The sequence below is a fragment of the Castor canadensis genome, chromosome 7, assembly GCF_047511655.1.
Source record: "Castor canadensis chromosome 7, mCasCan1.hap1v2, whole genome shotgun sequence".
NCBI classification, from domain to species: Eukaryota; Metazoa; Chordata; class Mammalia; order Rodentia; family Castoridae; genus Castor; species Castor canadensis.
Window position 1 is genome coordinate 103,725,377 of NC_133392.1, and position 24,808 is coordinate 103,750,184.

Below are 24,808 nucleotides of genomic sequence, written 5' to 3' on the forward strand. Positions count from 1 at the left end.
CGATGATTTTTAAAGTAGTCTTTTTTTCCCCTTTCTTTTTATTAAAAAAATCAAAAGGTTTTTGCTGTTGCTTTTGAAACAGAATTTCTCTGTGTAGCCCAGGATGGCCTGGAACTCATGATCCTCCCACCTCAATCTCCTGAGATTACAGGTGTGTTTTTTGATGGCAGATCAGATCCTATTCTGATTTTTTTAAGAATCTGTGGTTTTTTTACTTATCTCTCAGGGGCAACAGAACAAAGTGATTAAAAACAAAGATCTTAAAACCACATAGACTGGATTAAATCTGAGATCCAATGAATGTCTCAATTTTCCCATCTATGAAATGATATATGCAAAATTTCTAGAGTATACTTAAATGTACTAGGTTTGTGTAAGAATCAGCAATTGTTATTCTGTTCTGAATTCCAGAGGTCCTCAAATAAGCAATTATTTATCTTCTTTAGCTATATGTTTCACTGAGATCACATAGATATTATGTCCCCAGCATTCAAATTTATTAGGGTTTGTACTAGTTAAATAACATTAAAGAAATTTTATAGATAAATGAAGTTGAGTTGATTTTTGTTTTTGTGAAACATTGATTTGAACAGGGATATTATATGTATTCTGTTTAGAGTGGACTTAACACACATTGCATTGACAGCAGTTGTGAAAATTTCAACTCACAGGACAAACACGTATCTCAGCTTAATGTCATCTAGCCAGAAGGGCAAGCATCAAGAGCTGGCATTGCCACTCAATCTTCTGTGACTTGCAAGAGGGCCTTTGCAGTTTTTTTAATTATCCACAAACACATAAGTTGGGGGCAGTTTCCAGTCCATCTCACTGTCTAACATAATTATTATTCTGAGTTTCCCTTTGCCATTTCCATGAGTATCTTTATGTGCCACTGAAATGTTAGTGTGCAAGTGTGTGTGTGTGTGTGTGTGTGTGTGTGTGTGTGTGTGTGTGTCGTATCTGTGTGAATCTTATTATGAGCACATATCTCACTTTGAGTCCACTTACTGTTGTTTGTCTGTTGCTGTTGTTGGACTTTTTTTCATATTGCTCCTACCATATCTTAACTCTGATTTCTGTTTATTTATTCTCTACCTATCTGAGTCTATCACTTAAAATTCTAGAATGTTTAAATTTAGGATGTTGCACTTATTTTATACTTGACATAATCTCTTAATATAGAACCAAAATTTACATTTTATTACTTACTGAAGTTATTGAATAAGAATTACTTTATTTAAATATCTAATCACCTGCTAGATGCCAAAAACTAAAAAATAGTTTGCTTCCTTATTTCTGTTTTTTTTAAAGGTTCAGGAAATATCATACATTCCTATTAACTAAAACATAGGCAATGAAGTTGTTAAGTCTTTTAACCTATTGATTTACTGTACTTGGTGAACTCTTTATTAAAAGTACAGTTAATAAAACTGTACTCTAAGTTCAAAGTAAGAAATAAGTGTTGAAATAAGATTAAGCATATATTTCCAAATAGATTAGACTATGTTAATGCAAGTAAATGCAAACTCACAGTAGCAATGAATTTAATTAAATAACCATAGTATCAAAGAAATTTCTTCTTCAGAACAAAGGAAGAATGAGAATATTCCATCCTACTGGCATAGTTGTTGACTCAAGGTGCTTTTTCATTCTGGTTCACAGGTTTATTTTCCCTTACTTTGTCAGGGTATCTTGAGGCTGGGCCATGTACGGGACTTCAATGTCTGCAAAGAAGACAACGTATGAGATTAGGTTCAAATAAATAGCCAAATAAGTGCATATGCCTCTATGTCTATTATCAAAGTAGTGTAAACAGGGGCTGAAATTTTCAGATGGGCAAGTAAAACCAGTTCAGTCAATGGCCAAAATAGACCTAACAGACAGGGGGATTACAACCAGCACAATTTAAGGAACAGATGGGGAAGAATTTCTGACTGCAGTGTGGGCTTCCTGCTACCTCTCTGGCATTTCTTTGATATGTGATTTTTCAAAGCAGGTGTTATTCTTATTGCAATCACATTGTCACACTCCATTATGAGGAAGCAATTAAACTCATAATAAGTGAAGAGGTGATGTTTTGTGTGTTTTTTTTTAAATCTCACACAACCGTTGATTTGTTAGCTTTTGAAAACAGACAGGAATTTTTCAATTACACCCTGCAAAATACTTTTTCTCATTCTGAGTGTTTGAAAAGCAAATGTATCTTGGATCCAGTGCTTTTGTGTTTACAAATCTGGATATGATTTAGTAAGCTTTAAAGAGATAGCAAGCACATAGTAAGGAAATCAGATTTACATAATTTTCTGCTTGCTTACAGAACACAGCAGTCAAGATTATCTTTTACATTTGGGAAGACTGTTTTAATATGATAAGATGAAATACCACCTTCAGTACACTTGATCTTGCTAGTTTGACTTCTTAAAATAAATTATGAGCTGATTTGTCACAGTAACTTTTAACATAAATTGCTGTTATAATCTAAACAAGCAATTCTAAAGGAGACTGCTTTTATACCTTATCTACATAAATAGATTTAGGTTATTTCTACACTTATCCTTTTCTCTGTGCAGTTTATTTGCTATAACTTCACATGACGGGAACGACAAAATCCATGCTTTGTTCATGCCATCCATTCTTCTATTCATGCATGATAAGCAGCAAAGACCAGCTTAAACAGAGAGATGGCATAAATAGAAGAAGTATGTGGACTCTACTTCTTGCATAAAAAAGGTTTTCTATAAGGATGTGTGTGCCCCTTTTCCCCTGTTGGAAACAAAATTGGATTGCAACCATGGGGAAATAAAATGAGCCAGGGCTTTACTCTTTATCTTCCACACTAGGCACTTATGTATGTGTTCTTGCAGCTTCAGTAGTTGCTGTAAATAATGAGTGTTCTAGTCCACGTATCTTTCAGCTGTAGGAGTGTGATATCTGCAAAAAGAGGAAGTAATACTAAACCAAAGGATGCAAAGGACCCTCTTAAACAATTGTGAGACTCAGGGAAATGTTTGACATTTGTTGTCCTGGTTTTTGCTTTTATGTATTGTGAGCAGTTTGCTTGACTAAGTTTCTGTCACTGTCTTTTTATTTGTACAAATTTGCCATGGCCCTACTTTCTGTATCATCTGTATTTATTATTTGATCACAAAAGAGTTAGGAAAATGAAGTGGTTATCTGCTGACTAGGATTAGTTATTCATTGAGAAGTGTTCAGATTTGGATATTTTACATTTAAAAACAAACAGAGAAATGTGCATGGGTCTTCAGGTCAACTTTTCTTGTATTCTGTATAGAGATTATGTACATGTATGTGTTATCTCATCCAGGGCACAGTGAAGAACTGTGAGTAATCTTGAATTTATAAGTGGCTGGTGACTATTTCCTTTTAATTCAGTAGAACAATAGTACCAAGCCCCTTGAGTCTCTGGCTGGAGCCTTTGGGTTTTGTTTTCTGTTTTCATAGGTGGAGAGAAGTTTGTAGAAAACACGAATAATAGATATCGCACACGATTATAGAATGTGATCTAAAAAAAAGCTCAAAATGTAGACAAACAGTTTTCAAGGGAGATTTATTTGAAGGTATAAAAAATCTGCCCTGCCAAACCTTCCCTTGCTTCCTGACCCAGAAAGAACTTCTCAGGGCAGTGCAGCTCACCGTGAAACACCCTCCTGAGAGCTAAGAGCACTTACTGTGTGTGCCGGCCTTTCATTTGATAGTCAACTACTTCACCTTCACATCAGTTTCCATTTCTAACTTTTGTCCCCTTCCAACAGTTTATGTTACATGCTCCAATATGACAGGAGGTTATAGATTTACATTCATTTTCTGTTTTGTGAAGCAATTGCCAGAAATGTATTGGCTGAAATCAACACAAATCTAATTACCTCATAGTTGTGCAGTTCTGACATATCAGCCAAAGTTCTCTTATCTGTAGGCTATAGCAAAGAGGTCATCTTCAAGCTCGTTCAGGTTTCTGTCTTGTGGGACTCACTTCCTCATTTCCTTGCAGGCTTTCAGAGGGAGAATCTTTTTTGCTCCCTCCTAAAAGTCACCTTCATTCCTTGATGCATCAACCCAACAATTACAAGGCAACCCCCGCTTTGAGTTTTAATCTCAGACTTCTGGCACCAGTGGGAAAAACTGTTTGCTTTTAAAGAAACTCATGTGATTAGGTTAGATCCATGCAAATCATCTCATCAACTGACAAGGGACTTTAATAACATCTGCAAAACTTTTTTTTTTTTTTTTGCCGGTATGGGACTTGAACTCAGGCCCTTGAACTTGAGCCACTCTGCCAGCCCAATTTTTTATGATAGAATTTTTCAAGATAGGGTCTCACGAACTATTTCCCTGGGCTGGATTCAAATCACAATCTTCCTGATCTCTGCCTCCTGAGTAGCTAGGATTACAAGCGTGAGCCACGAGTTCCCGGCTTGCAAAACTTTTTATAGCAGAGTTTGATTTAGTAACCAAGGGTAAGAATCCTCAGGGAAGGGGAGTCATCAGAATTCTCCTTACCATGTTGACCATGATTTGTCAGAGTAAATGTTTCCTAAATGAATCCACATATGCATGCAGTAGTAAATGTCAGCTATGTCACCTTAAAAATCACTATTAAGTAGAACTGAGCCTCTAAGTAAGCAGAATTTTCTTTTACTGGAATAAATTAGCTTGGGGTCATTATACCTCACCTTATGTCCATGAGTGTATTGTGTCATTATGTGAAGATTTACTATTCACTGGTGAGAATTTGTTTAAGAAATGACAACAAACTTAAGAGATGATCTCCCTTTGAAGTCTCAATTATCAGCACCTGAGAATTATGCCCTGAGATCAAATTGCTTTTATAAATTGATATACATTGCAAAGGTTAGTCACAAATATTATCTCCTCTAATGCTTAAAATAACCCAAAGATATTAATAACCTCATTGTATGTATAGAAATTTGAAAATCACACTACTTCAGTATTTTGTTAGGCTTAATTCTTTGTACCCAAAACTTGCAAAATACAATTAGCTTTGCAAAACAAGGGGAGTGGTCACAGTGATAGAAATGACAAATTAAATGAAGTAAAGCAACTTTAAAAGATATCTTTTATTGTCCTACCCAAATGTTGATAATTGTAATGGGATCATTATTCTGCCCTTTATTTAATGCCAAAAACACATCTTCTCAGAGATTAAAATAGTAAGTTATCAATGGTAGGCAGAATAGTCTAGTTTTTCAAACATTTTGTCTAACCAGCTGCAAGATGTGCTCTGACCTCTACTTACCAATAAAGTAATGAAAAGTTTACTTTTTTTCGAATTTTCGAATAAGCGGTATGCAATACATGTCTATAATTGGTACCTAAGAAATAGTGACACTCAATTTTTTTCTAGGATTGTATAGTTTTTCCTTATTTTGAAAATAGGTTTTAGAATTTATTCCTTTCATGATTCAGTGATCAAGAATGTAACCATATGGTCAAATTTATTTTCCAAATCTCAAAAACAAACCTAAATGCAATACAATGGTGTGGGAGGTACATTTAAGAAGGCTTTTCAAAGGATAACTAGATTTAAAACTCATAAAATGTATCAAACATACATCAGAATGAAAATGAATTCACAATGTCCAGTAACAAAGATATATTTGCAAGGATCCAAAATGAGTATATTTGTGCTCCTCATGAATCTTTCAGTCATGGAGTCTCCCTGGAGACTCCCATGGAGTTTCCAATGTATTTTGTATTTTAATTTCTTTTTAAATATTCACCTTACTTCTTCTCAGACACTTCCTTTCACTTATAAAATCTTTTCCATAATATCCTTACATCGTATTTCACTCATCCTCTCAGCAAACAATAATACAAGGCCTTTCATGGAGTATTTTCCTATTGCTACAAATCCCAGATTTAGTCTGTCGTGGTTTTCATAGCTCTATAAATGACTTTGACTTGACCTAAGCCTCCATCCTTTAGTATTCAGCTGTGAGATTTCACAGGAATTTTCACCTTGTTCCTCAAAGAATAAAAATGGCATTATGGCAATCTTAAATAAGAAAAACACTCACACGGAAACCATTATGACAAATTGAGGAATATTGAACCAGTCAATTTGTGCATTTCATTGAACATTCTGAACCATACAAATTTGAATGAAGCTTTCAATACACAAATAAACCAGTTCTGTAACAATAGACATTGCCATTGTATATTAGACATTATGCACAGCACAGCCAGCTGCATCAGAGATGAGGGAATTGGGATTTGTTTTCAATGTTAAATTGAAAGAAAAAAATTATTGTTGCTGCTCTGTAACAAAGAGAATACTGCTTAATGAAAACCTCTATTTGTATTATTGGTGAGTTTTTGTTCCTAAATCAGACATGGAGATAAAGATGCTCTGTTACTCTCGTAAGCAGGTAGCTGACATAATGGTTAAACTTTGCAAAGATCGCCTTGTTCATATGCAGAATATAAATCATATAGACAAAAAATACTTTGATATAGGAGATTCAGGAAGATTATAGGAAAATGTGCAGTACTTGTTGCATCCTTCTTATATCCCTTTATCTTCAGGGAGAAAATATAAGTATTAACATTTAACATCTTTTTTTTACTTTTTGGTGAAGGGAGAAAATAATTGATGTCCTTACTAATTTTAAGAATTAAAAAAGTTAACCAAGTGTAATTATGTCATTCAATCTTTTAAAAAATGACTTGAGAATCACCAAAATGTTAAGATTGCATTTTTTAATCCTGCACATAAACTCATAGTAAATATTAGAAATTCTTTTTGACAATTGAAATGATACCAAATGTTCATATTGAATGTGATTCTAGTTAAATTTAGTATGAAATGGAAAGTGTGCACTAGAACAGGAACACGTGTATTTAAATTTGGCTCTCTGATCTCATTAACAATTACTCTTAGATATTGGTGTACTAGAAGGCAAAAAATTCACTGCAATAAAAGCAAATTAACACATTTATTGTTTTTAAACTATAGCTTTGCTCTCTGGTAATATATGTTTCCCTTAATCCCTTTTCCATTTTCAAGTTTTCAAGTCCTGACCTCAAGCATGAATAATAAACCAAAGCTGCTCCTTCACTTGAAAAACAAAAACAAAAAGAAAGCCAAACTGCACTTTATGCAGAAATGTTTTGAATGCTAGTTTTATGATTTCATATGCACCTTTGAGAAATGAAGGAATCAAGACATATTCTAGAAATATAACGGAATTGTATAGATAGCTATTCCTTTGGTACTAGACAAAGTTCTTCCTGTACAAATAAATTAGTCATTTATAACACATTTCCAATATAACAATAATTCAGCTATCACTAATATTTTATCATGAAATATTTATTGTGGTCTTGAGACACTAAAATATACAAGTTTAATATATTATAGAGATGCAAATAAAGCATATGTTAACTATACGACTTAAAAATTATTTACAGCATTTAATACTTCAACATAGATTTCCAGCATGTACATAGAACAAACCCATTCTGTATTTTAGAGGTTAAAATCCCTAATTAAAGCAATATCTGTTGGATAATTTACTAGACTATGAAATTATTTTGATCATACTAGATTTAGAGACATTTTATTATTGTATTTGCTACATTTAATATTAATAAGCAATGAAAGTTATGAAAGCCTGAAATAAGATACTAAATAAATTAATGTGGACAGTGCAATATGGCAGAAAGGGCACTAAAAACAAAGTCTAGACACTTGCATTAATTCTCTGCATAATTCCTCCTTCTCAAGGTCTTAGTCTTTTCTGGCTTTAAGATCACATATGCCTGGAATGTCTTTCTCTAACTAGATTTCTTGATTTAGTTATACTTTAACAAAGAAGAATAGAGTCTTTGAAAGTTTCTTTTAGATATTGGAATTCTAACAACATATGATTGGGCAAAAATCATTCCTTGTCTTATACAGTAGAATGTTTTATTACAACTTAGCTATAAATTCTTTAAATACAGACCTTGATCATCCTTGTGCATTCAACAGCAAGAACAATGCCTTACACACAGAAGGTGCTCACCGAACATTTATTGAATAAATAGTATGATTGCTGGTATAAAGAAAACTACTCTTTTTTGGCAGTACTCAAGTGAGTACTGAGTTCAAGCACCCTACCACACAAGCCATGCCCCCAGACATTTTTGCTTTAGATTATTTTTCAGATAGGGTGTCACACTTTTTCCCAGTACTGGCCTTGGACATTAATCCTCCTGCCTCTCATCATGTAGCTGGAATTACAGGTGAGCACCACCATGCCCAGCCTGATTTGGTTTGGCTTTGTTTTGTGTGATAGGGCTTTCCTAACTTTTTACCCAGGCTGGCATCAAACCAGGATCCTCCTATCTCAGTCTCCTGCATAGTTGAGATTATAGATGGGCACCACCATGCCTAGCCCCAAGAACCAGGCACTTCTAAGTTAATATTTTTATTTGAATCTAATAAATCAATTTTCAAGTTTTAGGTTTAAATGAATACGTTTAGTTTCAGAAAAATTTAAAATACTACTAAAGTAGAGGCATCTTGCAATAAAATTATATGAAATGACAAGGCTTTTCTGACTATTTTGCCATCAAAGGACTTGTGGAATCAAAATTTGATGATAGACTGAAACATTAATGCAGGAAGTGTTATTGCTGTTGCAGTCAAAATCTCTTTCAAATTATAAGGTAAATACCCAAAGTGGAGTAACCATAATAATAAGAAAGATGGGCTGGCATGCTTCTTCAGCATGGGGAAGGCCCAATGGGAGTGGAAGGATAAAATGAGCCATAGGTAAAGTGTTTCAATGTAAAAGACCAAAAATTGCCACCCTTGTTTTTACTATCTTGACTTGTGCCTCTTTGGGAGGAAATTACTAAACGTCCTTAAAAATTAGTATAGGTCCAGACTGCAAAATGTGTTCATTCAGTCAGTGCTGGAGTCACTATGCAAAGTTAATCTTTTCTTTTTCATCCTTTTGACACTTCTTTCACTAGAATTCTCTAAATAATTGTATTTCCTATCTTTCCATTATAAAAGTTGGATCACCTAAGGCAGAAATTGAGCCTTAAAGAAAGAGCACTTCAAGGTTGTAGGGGAAAGGAGCATTTTATAGTTGAAGTCATAATAAAAATATAAAAACCATGAGTGCCTTTAAATATTTAAGAAATACAACAGGAGACAGGACTTTCATTAGATAATGTTACTGGTATAGCAGAAACCAAAACGATTATAGTGTAAAACAGTGGGTGATAGTCTCAGGATAAACTATGAGAAAACAAATACAAGATTTAATTAAGATTTTAAGACCTCTTTTTCATTATTAAGACTGTGTCAGACTGGTGCTGTGGCTCAAGCAATAGAGTGCCTCCTTTGTAAGCACAAAGCCCACAAAATTCCCAGTTCCACATACAAAACACATACATACAAAAATATCAGAAAAGTATGTACCTGCTAACAATATAATTCAGGCAGACCTCATGAATGTGATATAACTGAGGAAATTATCATGACCCAAGAAGAGTGGTGGCATTGAGAGTGGATAACTATTTACTTTCAATTGATTTATTTATCCAAAATTAATTTATTATGCACCTACTATGTGCAAGCACCATGTACTGCAGGAGAGATGAAGTTGTACTAGATACAGTGTTTATTAATCTATTAATTTTTTTATTCATATGAATGTGTTTTCTTTGTCTGGGTACCCCCAAAATGAACTATCTGCTTGTAAGTGGTTTTTTGGGGAAAAGATTTTAAGGAAAAAACAAAAGAGATTTTAAGGAACTCTGCCAGGCAATTTGAATAAGTAAAACAGGAAAGGAGTTAAAGCATGTTATTAAGCTAGTCCTTGCTTGGGTGACTGGGCTCTATTCCACTGGGTACCCTCAGAAAAGCCAAGCAGAATCTACTTCAGAATTGTTTGCCCTGCATACAGCTGGTTGTCAGGGCAACAGCTAAAGTAATAAGGATGCAAGGCAAGTCTCAAAACGTGTGAAAACTAGTATGTATGTGCGTATTGTGTATTTATGGCATGATGGTTTTAGATTTTGAGGCTTTTCTTTTTTACTCTTTTTTTTTAGTACTGGGATATTGAACAGAGGGCTTTACACTTGCTAGGCAAGCACTCTGCTAATTGAGTCATTCCCCACTCCTAACTGAATAGTCTTTGTTGTTGTTTTTTGGGTTTTGTGGGGTTTGGTGGCACTGCAGACTGAACTCAGGGCCCCATACTTGGCAAACACTTTACCTCTTGAGCCATGCAACAGAGTTCATTATTATGTCTTTTGAAAAAAACAAGACTTTTTTCTTTTTCAATAAGATGGAACCAATGGTACTTCACAATGATAGTCAGTTTCCATGTCCTGAATTCTTGATAATGTTATCATCTTCCTTTTATGCTTTTTTCTTTTTCTTGAGCCTTACAGTAAAGCCTATTCAAAATGCAGAAATTAAAACATCATATCCATAATTTAGCTCTTTGTAATAAATGTTTGATAGTGCCAACAGCTTGGTCAAATGTGATCAGTGATACAAAAACAAATTAAATATACTTGCTTTCAAGAAACTTAGATTCTACTAAAGGAGATGCATATGAGAGAATAAAGTGTAGGTCAAAGTAAATGGCTTTGGGAAAAAAGTGGAAGAAATAGATAAATTCCAACCTCAGTATCTAGTAATTCAGGGAAGCTATGTAGAAATTAGAAATCAGAGTACAGACACTCAGCATACCTATGTTCAGGTATTATTTTTTTTAATTAGTGAAACATTTAGAATAACTGAAAATTAATCTTGAGCATAAGGAGTGGAACAAGTAAATCAGAACTACTGACTTTCATTGAACCTGAAAAGCTAAAAACAAACAAAAATCTTGGAAGGTGAGTGGACTATTCCCCAAAAGGGAATAAATAGTCAAACTTAGGAAATTCTGGATCCTTAATGCTGAAAGAACAATGTTGCAGAAGAATAGAAAATAACTTGATTTGGGGCAACCTTCTTAACACAAAAGATACAAAGAATAAAATGTAATAAACAAGATAATGTGATTACTAAAGTTTCATGTTTAGACACACTATTCAAAACTTAAATAACTTCACACCCACACAACCATATTTATAGAATCTTAAAACTTCAGTTTTCAAGAACGTTTGCCAATTTGAAGTTTCTCCTGCTTTTTTAACCACACTAGCACACTAGCTGTATCATAGTAAAGATACAGCTGATGGCAGTGACTATTAGTGACCTTAAGAACACAGCTGTGCTTCTATTTTTATTTCTGTAAAACCCTACTTTCTTTCAGCCAGATGATCCCTTGAAGGCCCAAATTAAAATCTGTACAGTAAAGGCAATTTGTTTTCTATTTACCATAGATGTACTTCACACAATGAAGCCTATTTAACTAGATCATGTCACGTTCAAAGACATTTAGGGTTTTGCAAAATTACCTGTATTGACAACACAATTCGAAACAAAGCTAGTATATTCATCTAAATTATTTCTGATTTTATAGAAATAAACAAAAAAATCCAACACATATGGAAGATATTGATGAGTAATTTAAGTTTTGAGACTTTTTTCAATGACTAGAAGGATAAAAAAAAAAATAGAAAACCTAGTCTTTCTCTGGACAATTGTTTTTTATTCTGTAATAGTCTTGGAAAGTTTCCTCTGGCTATTTATACATAAGTACTTTTATTTACACATGGACATATTGCTGAATATGGGTAATAATAGAGACAAACTTCTGTTTAAAATTCCTCATGTAATGGATAATGAGTAGATAGAAGGTATACCATCTACTCGGCAAACAGAATGAAATTCAAGAATGGTGGTATACCAGAGAAATAGCTTCGTAGTTTGCTAAGATCAAGCACACAGAGAATTCTACCGGTCAGAAAGAGAAAAGAACTGTGTAATTTCTCTACACATTCTCCTCATTGTTTATAACACAAAAACAGACTTTCTGTGAAATTTTCTTTAAATGTTTTCATGCTTGTGAAAGAAAAGTTAATCCAACAAGGATGCTGGAACTTCTAGGTATTCAGTTTTTGATCAAGTGAGAAAAAGTCTGAAACATTAGAATCACAATCTAAATACAGAGTTTCCTATAACCTTAAGCTTCGAATTTAAGAAAAGTACACCAATGTGCACTTGTTAGCCTGATTCCTCCTAAAGAAAAGAAGGATGACTGGCAGGAATTCAAAGTTATGTATCCAATCCTCACATTCTCTCTCTAAATGCCAGAGTTGTTGACTATAGTTGGAGCTCATAAATTAAGCCTTACTGTTATCAGATTGAGAGTTGCTTGAAAAGGAAACGATGGTATGTTTTTCTCCTTGTATTCCCTGGAACAGTTATGACATAATAAAGGTGTGTTAGTTTAAAAAAATTAAAATCTATCTACTGTTAGCTCCACCAGTCAACAACTCTTTTCTATGTTGGCTCAACTTTTGAACCCCAAAGTCTAGGGGAAGAAGAGCCCAGAGGATCTACAGTACAGGAACATGCAATATCAACACAAACAAAACTCTTTTTCCAGCAATTGCTTTGTCACTGGTGTGAGGTGGTATATGAGAAGACCACCTCACTGTGTACATCTGTAACACAGCACATCGCTTCTTAAGGGCCTGGATCATTTGATTACACAAAAGGAAATAAGGAATAATTATGTCACCTATGCTAAGACCTGCCTGATTCTCACAAATACCACAAAAGTTATTTATCCACATACAAAACATATCCTACCTGCAATTCTATTCCTCCCTTAAACTCTTCCCAGTGTTTAGGCAGAAATAACTGACACAGAAAAATGAGGCAGAGCTGGGTGTGGTGGAACATGCCTAAAACTCCAGTACCCAAAAGGAAGAAGCAGGAGGATGGTGAGTTCAAGGTCAGTTTGGGCTACATGGTGAGAGCCTGTCTTAAAAATTAAAAATAAATAAACAAGTATACTCAGAGCTTTCACCCTGTACCTTATGATGTTGTGAAGGGGTGAATATTGCTCAAGAAAGGATTAAACTATCTTTTAAGCAAACTCTTCCCATTCTATGTGTATTGAAGTAGGGTTAAACTGACAATGTGATCTAGTCCATGGTGCATAATTTTTTAGCATCTAATGTGCTTTCTATTTTGAGTATACATTAATCACTGTCTTTTGCATGAAACCTAATTTGGGTGTAAATCATTCACTTCCATTAAGATTCAAGCTTCCTCAGGAAAATGGAAGTTGAGGCCAGTTTTGTATTGAATTAATGTGGCTTAAGTAACTCTACCTAAGATTGTGACAGGAATCTTAAAAATATGACACAAAGCTAGTTTAGTTAAAGCCTAAGTAATTTAAGGAAATTGCCTGGGCGAGTAATTGGTATTGTACCAAAACTAAGTATTTCACAGTTACATTTGCTCTTGCCTAAAAATAAAAACTAGAGCAATACAAGGGAAAACTGCCAAGACTGAAAATAATATGCAGCAGCTGTAAGTAATTGGGAATGATATTCATAATTAGACAAGATATAAGATATATGTTAAAACCTAGATTGGATCTTCCTGTTGACAACTGGACGAAATCCCAAAGGCTTACATTCCACACCTAGTGGGGCACTTCTGCTCCATGCATGAGACAGCTCCTCCAAAGCCAATCTTGCCATTAAGTCTGCCTTGAAACCATTCTCTAAAGCCTTCATACATATGCTGTTCTCTTTGGCAAAAGAGGAGTAGAGAGAAAGAAAAGAAGAGGCCATTTTCTCTGAATTTGATGAGACTGAAAACAAGAGACTATACAATTATCTAGCAATAAATGAATGGTATTTAAAAAATTCTCCCAAAGTAGCCAAGAAAACTGATATTTTTGTAAGGTAAAGTGGAGGATATCTTTGTAGAACAAAGATACATTAATTAAACCAGTGTAGGTTAAGAACGAGATCAAATATGGTTGTTCCACGGAAGGACTCCAGCTAAGTAGAAAGTGATACAGTGACAAGGGTCATTCTATTTTTTTCATTGACTATTTGCCAAATATTGTATGAGTGAATGGGAATGTTTTGAGAATACTTGAGAGAGTGCTTCTACTTTATTAGATGTAGCACTGGGTAGTTTTGATGTATCAATACACTCATCTTCACAATAACAAGATATTACCCATCTTCATTTGCCAATGAAGATACTGAACTAAGCTTTCTAAGTAATATTTCCCCACTAAGTGTGAAGAAACTTGCCTAGTTTAGTCCAGTTTGAAAAGGGTGGAGTTAGAATTCAAACCAATGTCATCTGTCTTTACAGTCCATTTATGTCAAAAAATTAGAATGCCTTACCTTTACTAAGAGACTAGGAAGAATGACAACCAGTCTTAAATTTTGATCTGCAAACCACATCAAAGCAGTCTCCCTGACATACCCATTACATTTTTCTGTTCTTTTTTAAAAAATAGAAAATGATGACTATGAAAATATCTAATATCTTGCCAAAGGGTTGGGAACAATCTCTCTCTCTCTCTCTCTCTCTCTCTGTTTTAAATCTTTATGCTTATGTTTTCTTCTTGCTTTCTCTACTCCTTTCTTTTTCCTTTCCTTTTTAAACTTTTCTTCTTTATTGATTCTTCTCTTCAAAAACAAATAGGTGCTCAGAAAGAAACACAAAAATGTCTCCATTATACACTTTGCCTTAAGGTCAAGAAATCATTAAAAGAACTACTGAAATAGAATGTTTTACCAAAGTTATCTAGAAATAGACAAATACATATTTAGGAATGTTTTCCCAGACTTGATTAAAAATGTTGACGGTCCACATTTGATAGAGTATTCTCATTAACACATATTATTGGGAAAAGTGCTCCATAACCTCAAAATAGTGTAAGTTAAGAGAGAAACCAAGTTAAAAAGAAACTAAGTCAGGTGTAAGCAGAAGATGAATAATTCTTATAAGAAAGACTGTGGAGGGCCTAATGGAAGAAGTAGGATTTTGTATATTTAAAATGAGTAGGGGTTTAATAAATGGAGAAGGGGGATAAGGTCACTTAGGCTTAAGGATGTAACTTGTGCAAATGGCATGAGAATAATAAAACAAAATATGTTAGGTGTGTGACAAGGTTAGTGTGTGCATGAGTCTGGATAGTTGACTGTAACCAGCAAACAGAAGTCTCTGAATGCAACACTGTAAAGCTTTGGCATCTCTCAACAGACAATGGGGAATCCTTGAAGACTTTGAGCTAACATAGGCTTCTACTCTTGCATCAATTAGTGGAATATATTGTCCTCAGAGTAGCCAAGTGATCATTTTTAAATGGCCAAACTCTCCTATGGCTTCTCATATATCCTTAAAAATGAAACCAAAGCCCTCAACACAGCCCAGTTACATCTCTGTTCTCATGACATATCCACGTATTTTACTTAGGATGAACAGCAATACACTATTCACAGATAACTAAAAACATAGCAAAAAACCTATGACAGATCTGACTATCCTAGAGCCACACCTGGATATCTCCTAAGGAATGTGGGTTTATAGCTGGGGCTTTCTGGGTTTATCTATACTGTCTTTTGCAGTAGAATATGTTATAAAATGGAGCATCTGTTCTACTTCTATATAATCTACCTACTGATCAATCCTCTTGCTCAATGCTAAAGTAAGGTGATCTGATGTATAAAGGTAATCGAGTGCAGTATCCAAGAGTGCATAGCTATTTCCTTAAGGATTATCTAACAAACACTATTCATTCATTTAACAAAGTATAGTGTGTGCCATGTGCAGACATTCTGAGTCAATGAGCAAAAGCAATAAACCTGGAAACAGAAAGAAAAAACTTAGCAAAATACAAGTGGGGAATGATAGTACTCTTTTGAAAAAAGAAATACAAGGTATTATTGTCTCCTTCTACATTTGTGGTATCAATGAGGTAAATGGCATAAGTCATATAATCATTTAACAACTATTTACTGAGCACCTACTAAACACTGGCCTCTGACATCAGTACTAAATATAAAGATATATTAATAAGTCTTGTCTTAATGACATTTTTTGTTTCATCAGTCTAAGAGACATGAATATGATGTTATAAGTTACTTAGTGATGTTACTTAGTGAGAAAAGTGTTTAATTTGGCTTGGGTTTTTTTTTTTTCTATACTTTTTTTTTCTTTTTCTAGGAGGTGATACTTGAGATGAGTCTTGAAGCTAATTTCTAATGATAACTAAGTTACTTTCTTTAATTTTGCAACATTAAATGGTCGCTGGTTTAAACATGCTACGTAAATCTGCTTGATTCAAATAGTAATGAAGCTTTTAATTTTAATACCCTTAGCCTTGTTCTCCAAATTCTCCAGTTCAAGTTACAGACATCCACAAAAACCACACACACCGAATGTCAATCAATGAGAATAAAACCTTATAATGATAGCATATCCAACAAAGCACTGCTATACAGCTATTTAAGAAAAGGAGATATATATGAATTAAAATGTACATACTGTGTCATTGCAGTTTGTTAAAAATGGGTTTGCATTTGTATCTGATGCCTGATCTGTTACCCTGCCATAATTTATTAGAGGGCTCTCCCACATTTGTGCATTATCTTTATAGTTACATACCTCTTATGTTCTATATTTGCTTGATTATTTGCACCCCTTACTAGAAGAATTTTCCTTGGAGGAGAGAATAGGGTTTTAATTCATTTTTGCCTGTGTTTTGCTTTTTCCAATTACTAGCACATGAAAGATATTCAGCATATAGTTTAAGAGTGTGAACAATGATATATGACTTGCCGTTAGGTATCTGCCCTCACCTTCCCTTGAATAACTTTGCCCTTTGTCTTTGGCCTACTGATTTCTCATCATTATTCTACAGTCCATTACCTATTATAATTGCTGGCTAATAATGCAGCTTCTTGTTTTCTTTAAGACTAATAGTACTGCTACGTTTGCAAACAACTAAAACATACATCAATTCATGGCATCAGAGATTTTTTAAAGTATTATTTTAACTGTAAACTAACCATGAATTTTAAGATACTTTTGATAATATCTTTGTCATGTTTAAGACAACAGAAAATTCAATAGAAGAAGAGATAGACACATTAGAAAACAGATGGCACTGAAGGTAGATGACAAAAAAGGAGTATGTATAGGAAATGTGGAACTAAGAAACAAAAGGATCTTATCCATTGCATTAACCACTTAATACAGTGCTTGGTACCCAGGTCAATAAAAACCTACTGTATGCATTAAGGAAAGTATATTAGTTTACTTTCTAGACTAAAATCATGTGACCTGCTGCAGAAGAGATTCAATTTTGTAGGATAGAACTACCTATTGCAATTATAAATTATTTTTTTAATTGAATCACTGAGACATTTCTTGAGCATTTGTTATGCACCAGACGTTGTATCAGGAAATATAATAGTAAATAAAACATAACCTAGTTCTAGAAATTGATGTGTAAACAAATATTTACAATGTAATATCATAAGAGTGTAATACAGGGCTCTATGGCCTATTGACACAAAGAGGTTGACTTAGATGAGTAGAAAGGATTTGGGAAAGATTGTCCTAACATGTGATTAAAAGAAGGATGAGTTCTGAGGGTCATTAATATTCTTCCAACTTATATACTATTTAAGTTATCATGATAACAAAAATAATCTACCTCTGCTTTGTATACTTGCTTAAAAATCCTTTTGAAATGTACGAAACCATTTTGTATATATTTTATTTTTTCTTTACTATTATTCTAGTTTCATTACACTCTTAAGAAATGACAACTCTGAAATAGCTATTATTAAATGCTTATAAACCAACTTTTTATAAATATTCTTCTAGGTCTTCATCAAGAGAGAATAAGGAATTCTATGGTTTTAAATCAGACCTCTTACATGTCAGGCAGATATTGAAAAGCTATCTCCTAAGTCATAGACTTGCTTTATCATATTTTCATTTATAAAAAATTATCGATGCATATAGATGCATTAAATGGTTGATTTTGCACTCTGTTTATTGAAAAGTAGTAGCTTTAGCACTATGAACACACACTCCTAGAATCGACAATTGCAGAGTCAAGAAATCTTCCCACAGGCAGAGAACAATGCATCTTTCATCCCCTTTAATTTTGTGGAGGTATAAACACCACAATTTATTCTTCTTATTACATGGAACATGATCAACATGTGGAAGTTCCATTAAAAATGCCAGCTGGTAATTCAAACTCAGTGCCACTAAAACTGCTTCTGGATTTGAGTAATGGATTTAGGTATAAAACAGTATATTTCTTTATTGAATCATTCAGTTTCTTCTAGGTTTCATTAACAAGGGGTAGTTAAAATATTGTGGTGAATTTTTTGTTATTACTATTTTTATTATTGTGGTAAATAAGAATCCATCCAGAGCAAGTCTGGGCATGCCTGTAATATTTAATTTCTGGAACACAGTATAATCCTCATATAAGGAGGCCAAATATACACTTGTGAAATGAAGTGTAATCTACTCTGTAAACTCTAATCATATCCCAGATTTGAATCTTGAGGTATTTCAAGAAAATTCAACATGACGCTTAGCCAAGTATGAAATCACATGAGTTTCTCCATGTATAAAACCATGATCTTGCTAATATATAAATGCAGTTATGCATTCAGCTGCTCCAAATTCTTCAAAATCTCCTTCAGAATAGAAATCTAAACTCTTTTCATTACAACTGAGGTCATTCTACCTGCCTAGAACTCCAGCTTCAATTCCCTCCCCTTCAGGCCTCAAATTCCATGGTCTAGCAAGACAAATCTACTTCTAAATACTAGAATTATAACTGCTCTCTCTTTTTCTCATGCCTTAATGTGTTATTTTCTCTACCCAAATGCCAGTTCTCTCTAGTAAAACTCTTAAATCACCCCTCCCTTCCCCAGGCAGACTTAAATGACAATTTTTCTGTGTCACTGCAGTTTGAACATGCACCTGTAATATTCCAAAGATTTTATTATAATTGTTTGGATATCTTTCCCACATACAAAAATTCTTGGAAGAGAGAAACCCTTTATTTGTTTTTCCAGCATTTTGTACAGAATTTGGCTGATAGGAAAGATTTACAAACACATGCACAGTGAATATTCTCCACTAATACAAATATTTGCAATACATGTAAGAGGAATGAGAACGTCAGTGGTTGTTTATTGAGTACTTAGCATGGTTCTAGCTCAGTGCAATGTGCTCTGTGTGCTTCATCTCCATTCTCACCACAGATCAGCCAAGTGGATTGTATCATTTCTGTTATTTCTATTTTGTCCTTGAGAAAACTGAAGCTCAGAGAGGTTAGTCAAATAGGCCACACATTCTCAGAGAGCAGAACCAAATGTAAACCTAATTCTGTCTGACCCCAAAGCCAGTGCTTTCCCCAGTATACCCAGCTGCCTTTTGATTATTGTCAAAATCCTGAAAGACACAAATTAGGTTTTGATTTAATCTTTTCCATTTCTTTCCAGCTCCAAGTACAGCCCAGTATGGAATTACCGGGAGCGCTGACGTTCTTTTCTCCTGCTGGTACCTTGTGTTGACACTGTCCTCTTTCACCAGCATATTCTACCTGAAGAATGCCATTCTACAATAAATTTAAAGACCCATAAAGGCTTTTAAGGATTCTCTGAAAGTATGATGGCTGGATCCAATCTGGTACAGTTTGTTAAAAGCAGCGTGGAATATAATCGGCAGTGCTTACGTGGAGATGATTGCCTTCTGTAGAATCGCTCATTATGTAAATACTTTAATTCTACTCTTTTTTTGATTAGCTACATTACCTTGTGAAGCAGTACACATTGTCCTTTTTTTTAAGACGTGAAAGCTCTGAAATTACTTTTAGAGGATATTAATTGTGATTTTATGTTTGTAATCTACAACTTTTCAAAAGCATTCAGTCATGGTCTGCTAGGTTGCAGGCTGTAGTTTACAAAAACGAATATTGCAGTGAATATGTGATTCTTTAAGGCTGCAATACAAGCACTCAGTTCCCTGTTTCAATAAGAGTCAATCCACATTTACAAGGATGCATTTTTTTCTTTTTTGATAAAAAAGTAAATAATAATTGCCTTCAGATCATTTCTTCAAAATATAACACATATCTAGATTTTTCTGCTCGCATGACATTCAGGTTTCAGGAATGAGCCTTGTAATATAACTGGCTGTGCAGCTCTGCTTCTCTTTCCTGTAAGTTCAGCATGGGTGTGCCTTCATAAAATAATATTTTTCTCTTTGTCTCCAATGAATATAAAATGTTTTAGAAATCCTACAATTTGGAAGCAAACATAATCCACAATGATAAAGTTAAACTCTTATCTCTAAAGAACAAAAGAACTATTGGACTGTATTGCTTCATTACCAGTGGGCTTTGAGAATTTTGCTTCACAATAACTCAGTTTTTGTGATGAAAAACAATTTAATAACATAGTACAGTAAATGTACCATATGATTTCTGTAGTTGAAGTTAAATGTTAGATCCACTGTGGGAAATAATTCCTTTTAAAATGACAGCACACTCTACTCAAGGGATTGCCTAGCAATACAGCATATTTCTTTTCACTAGTCCAAGCCAAAATTTTTAAGATGGTTTGTCAGAAAGGACACAGAGTTCCATCACCTAATTTTACATGAGTTGGTAAGCACTCAGACATAATTTGGTTTTGAGATAGGCAAGTTGGCATGACAGAGACAGTGCTCTTGCAGACAGGAGCATTTTGCATATTTTCCATCTGAAAACATTACTCAGTTGATAGTCTGGAATGCATGTTACATTTTTTTAAAAGTTCCAAAATACATTGTAACAAATAGTCTATATTAGTATGCAGCAGATCAATCCCTGAAGTAACTACTTCTTCAATAAAATCTTTCTCTATAGCCATTTCAGCTCAAACTGAACCAAAAAATTATCATGCTTTATTTCTTCTTACATGATATATGTAAGATATGATCAAATGAAGACACCATTCATGAGAATATATTAAGATATAATAGTTATTAAATTATTGTATTACATTTTTTCTATTTAAAGAACAAAAACTACAGTTTTGAAGGAAAATGCTGTTAGTCTAACTATTATATTACAGGAGTAGGCGATGGTCTGAGTTTTTACCAAAGATCATAGCCTTGAAAGCCATTTGACAGGTTTGATGAAGTTGCTAATTTCAGCACACCTAGATTTCTTCAAATAGAAACCTTTTGCAGGTCATACAAACAACAATGATCCTACTAACAAAATTAGATACAAGACACTTTACAGAGGTTATACAAACTGAAGATACATAATTTTGTCCTCTAAGGGATAACTTGAAAATTGTTTTTTTTTTTTTTTCAAATAAAATTTAGACCCAAAGTATACCATAAATCTATTTTAATTAGAAAAATAAGTCATAAATTAGGAAACATAAATATATAATCTTCCCACAAAAATGGCAATAATATGGCACAATACTATTAAATTTATGAGCTGTAATAAACTTATGTCATTTTGACTAATATATTAAAATGAGGGTTTTTTTAATATGGCATTTAAATTTATTATTTATTTGCTTTTTAAAAAATATTCTCTGTGGAATTGGTAACAAAAATACAAAATATCTTCTTCGTATTGCAGCTTTAAAGTGGCACACTCCATAATAATCTACTTACTAGAAATAGTGGTGCTACCACAAAAGTGTTAACCATCTGTATCATTGTTTGGGAGAAGGAACCAGATCAAGAATGCATATTATACAGTGACCGTTTTCCTAGAGTTAAAAAATACCTCCTCTTTGTAAGGTTTGTAGGGTAAATGTGAGGTAAATTGAGGTATAAACTATGGATGAACCAAATAATTAGTTCAAAGTGTTGTCATGATTCCGAATTTGTGGAGTCTGGTGTTTTTTCCATAGAACGTGACAGAAGTACAGTCATAGCTCAGTAGCTATATGTATTTGCCTTTATGTTAGAAAAGACTTTCTTGAGTGACATTTTTAAATAGAGGAGGTATTCACTATGTTTTTCTGTATCACAGCAGCTTTCCTAGTCCTTAGACCCCTGGACAGAGTGAAATCATGAGTATTTATGAGTTCAATATTGTTCAAATAAGGCTACAGTATTTGCTTTTTTGTGTGAATGTATTGCATATAATGTTCAAGTAGATGATTTTACATTTATGGACATATGAAATGTCTGATTACTCCATTTTATCAGTCCTGACTGTACAAGATTGTTGCAATTTCAGAATAGCGTTTTATAAAACTGATATATCTTTTGATCTATAACACGTTTTTTCAGCTATTCATTTCAGCATTATATTTTCCACAAGTTCCATTTGTGGGATTCCTTTTGTTGCCCCTAATTTTTTTTTTTTCAAAGAAAGGAAAATAAAAATACTTGATAAAGGAGAATAGAGAGAAAAAAGAAAAGGAGGTAAAGAGAGAAGAGGAAAAAAGGGAGAAAGAAAAGAGAGAAGGGAGGATGAGAATGAGGAAAGAACCAGAATAATAGGGTAGTTAACTTATTCATTTGCATTTTCAGTTTAACTGCAAATGGTGTAATTATATTTTACAATGATCTTATTCGACATGTAAATCCTGTTACACCACTAAGTTCTTATTATGCAGCAATTATATAATGAAAAGTACTGCCCAAGATATAACATTGTGTGCTTTTTTGAGACACTAAGATTTGAGAGAGAATTTTAAACCTAAAGCCACTTTTGGGGGGTTTATAACTTCACAGAAAAATTAATGTATCATCATAACATGTAAGCTATATCTAGAAAGTAGACTGGAGAACTAAGAAAATTACCCAGATAATTCAGGACAAAATATATACATATATATATATATAGAAATACCCTTATGTGTGAAGTCAGAAAACTCTAAAAAAACTGAATTATCAATCATCTATATTGATCAAATTACTGACTAATTGTTAATTTACCCCTTGTGCTTAGCTTTGTGACACAGTCAAAACTTACCTATTTAATCTTTTCAATAAAAAATTGCTTTTTGAAATCCAGAAATGATTTAAAAAGAGGTCAGGTTTTTCACTATTTATTGAAGTATGTGGGTGTACAGTATTTCAATAGATATGAATATGAATAAATGGTATGCCTTAAGATCCTTTGAATATGTATTTACTTTAAAGACTGGAAAAAGTTCTTCCTGTTTTTTAGTAAAACATCCATATTTCAAAATCTGATGTAAAATATGTTGTACTGTTTCCAATAGGTGAATATAAACTCAGTTTATCAATTAAAATATGTATTTGATTCATTTTAAAACTCTACTAGTTTAAGAGGAAAAAATGAAGACATAATATTCCTGCTATCCCTCTTCTTCGTTTTCTGCTACCTTGAATCACACTCACATCTTTCTGGTACTCTCTGGAGTACCAGTGGATTATGAGAAGCCTATGAGAACTTGACATAAGCAGAGCTGTGCCCAATGATTGGCAGGCTGAGTTTGGCACGGCCCCAGCCTCAGAAGAGAGCAAGTGCAAAATGCAGCACAGCTGCTTTTCCTAAATTGTTTACTTTCAGAGAAAGAAGTAGGAAGGCAGATTTCTCTTGTTACAATGTCACGCCCCCTCCCTGAGGACTGTTGCTCCACCTCCTTATTTACCACTGGATATAAAAGACTTGGTGAAGCAGGACACAGGGTTTTTTGATGGAGGGGTTTTTGATGGGGGATAGATTGATTGGTTGGCCGCTTTTGAGGTGGCTGCCACAGAATGACGCTGTTGCTGCTGAGTTATGCTAGAGATTAGAGGAAACATGGGACAGTGCAAGTCTGAGCACTGAGACTTTAGGAAAGCTAAAGAGAGAACATGGGACAGTGCAAGTCTAAGGACTGGGACTTTAAGAGTTATGCATATGCAGTTTTTAGCATTGTTTGCAAGTCTGAGCACTGAGACTTTAAGGGGAACATGGGACAGTGCAAGTCTGAGGGCAAAGACTTTAAGGAGATTATGCTAAAGAAAAGCTAAGAGAAAACATGGGACAGAGTGAGTCTAAGGAAAGAGACTTTAAAGAACACAAAAGAAGACTTTAGAAGTCAGGTTTTAAAGATAGAGAAAAGAATCAGAGTAAAGAGAAGAGAAGTAAAAGAAGAGTTATTAGAGAATAAAAGCAACAAGGCTGCTGTGCATCTCCATCTGAGAGCCCAGCACACCTGGCCCCAGCTTTATGCATGTCTGTCTATCACTTGTTCTTTCTGCATCTCCAGTCACCCCCCAGTTAGCCCAGTTAGGTTCAGGAATAACAGGAGTGAGAAAAAGCTCACTCCAGTACTCAAAAGCAACACTAGCTGAGAATTTTTGATGCTACAGTTTCAAATGGCTCCATGCTATAGTTTTTCTGTTGCTGATTCCCAAATGGTTTGACAAGCTGAACTATATCTAGCCCAAAAGGAATTTTCCTGGAGATATTTTATCAATTATTTAGAAATTTTACTTGCTGAAAAAGTAGAGTTACTAATTATTGAGACTGCTGATAAAATTCTGACCTTACAATATAAGCATCTGAAAATTCAAATGCCTGTAGAAACAAGGCAGGGTAAAATTTCTTAAAAGATCTGAGTATGAAACAATGAAGAGTGTAGACTTTCCTGAAGGCATTTAGAGAAAATTTCTTTTAAATACCTTGCTTTCCAAACAAAGTATATGATTTGTCTGAGAACCCTCATTTTGTGAGTACTATAATATACAAATGAAAGTGCATTCCAAATGTATTATGTAAGCCCTCTTTCCCAAACCTGTATGTGTGATGGTCAACCAAGTAAGTTGGAACAATGACATAGGTCAAATGAAAAAACATCATGCTTGGTTTAATGAGCTATT

The 24,808-nt window shown here is 33.9% G+C and overlaps 1 protein-coding gene across 1 annotated transcript in view; it reads left to right on the forward strand.

Annotated features, from left to right (window-relative positions):
- Positions 1–23,087, forward strand: part of Negr1 (neuronal growth regulator 1) — an 845,456-nt gene extending 822,369 nt beyond the window's left edge. Inside the window, exon 7 of the mRNA XM_074079759.1 lies at positions 19,456–23,087. Within this exon, the coding sequence (XP_073935860.1) occupies positions 19,456–19,580 (125 nt within the window). The 3' untranslated portion in view covers positions 19,581–23,087. The remainder of the gene's footprint in view (positions 1–19,455) is intronic.
- Positions 23,088–24,808: the final 1,721 nt, after the last annotated feature.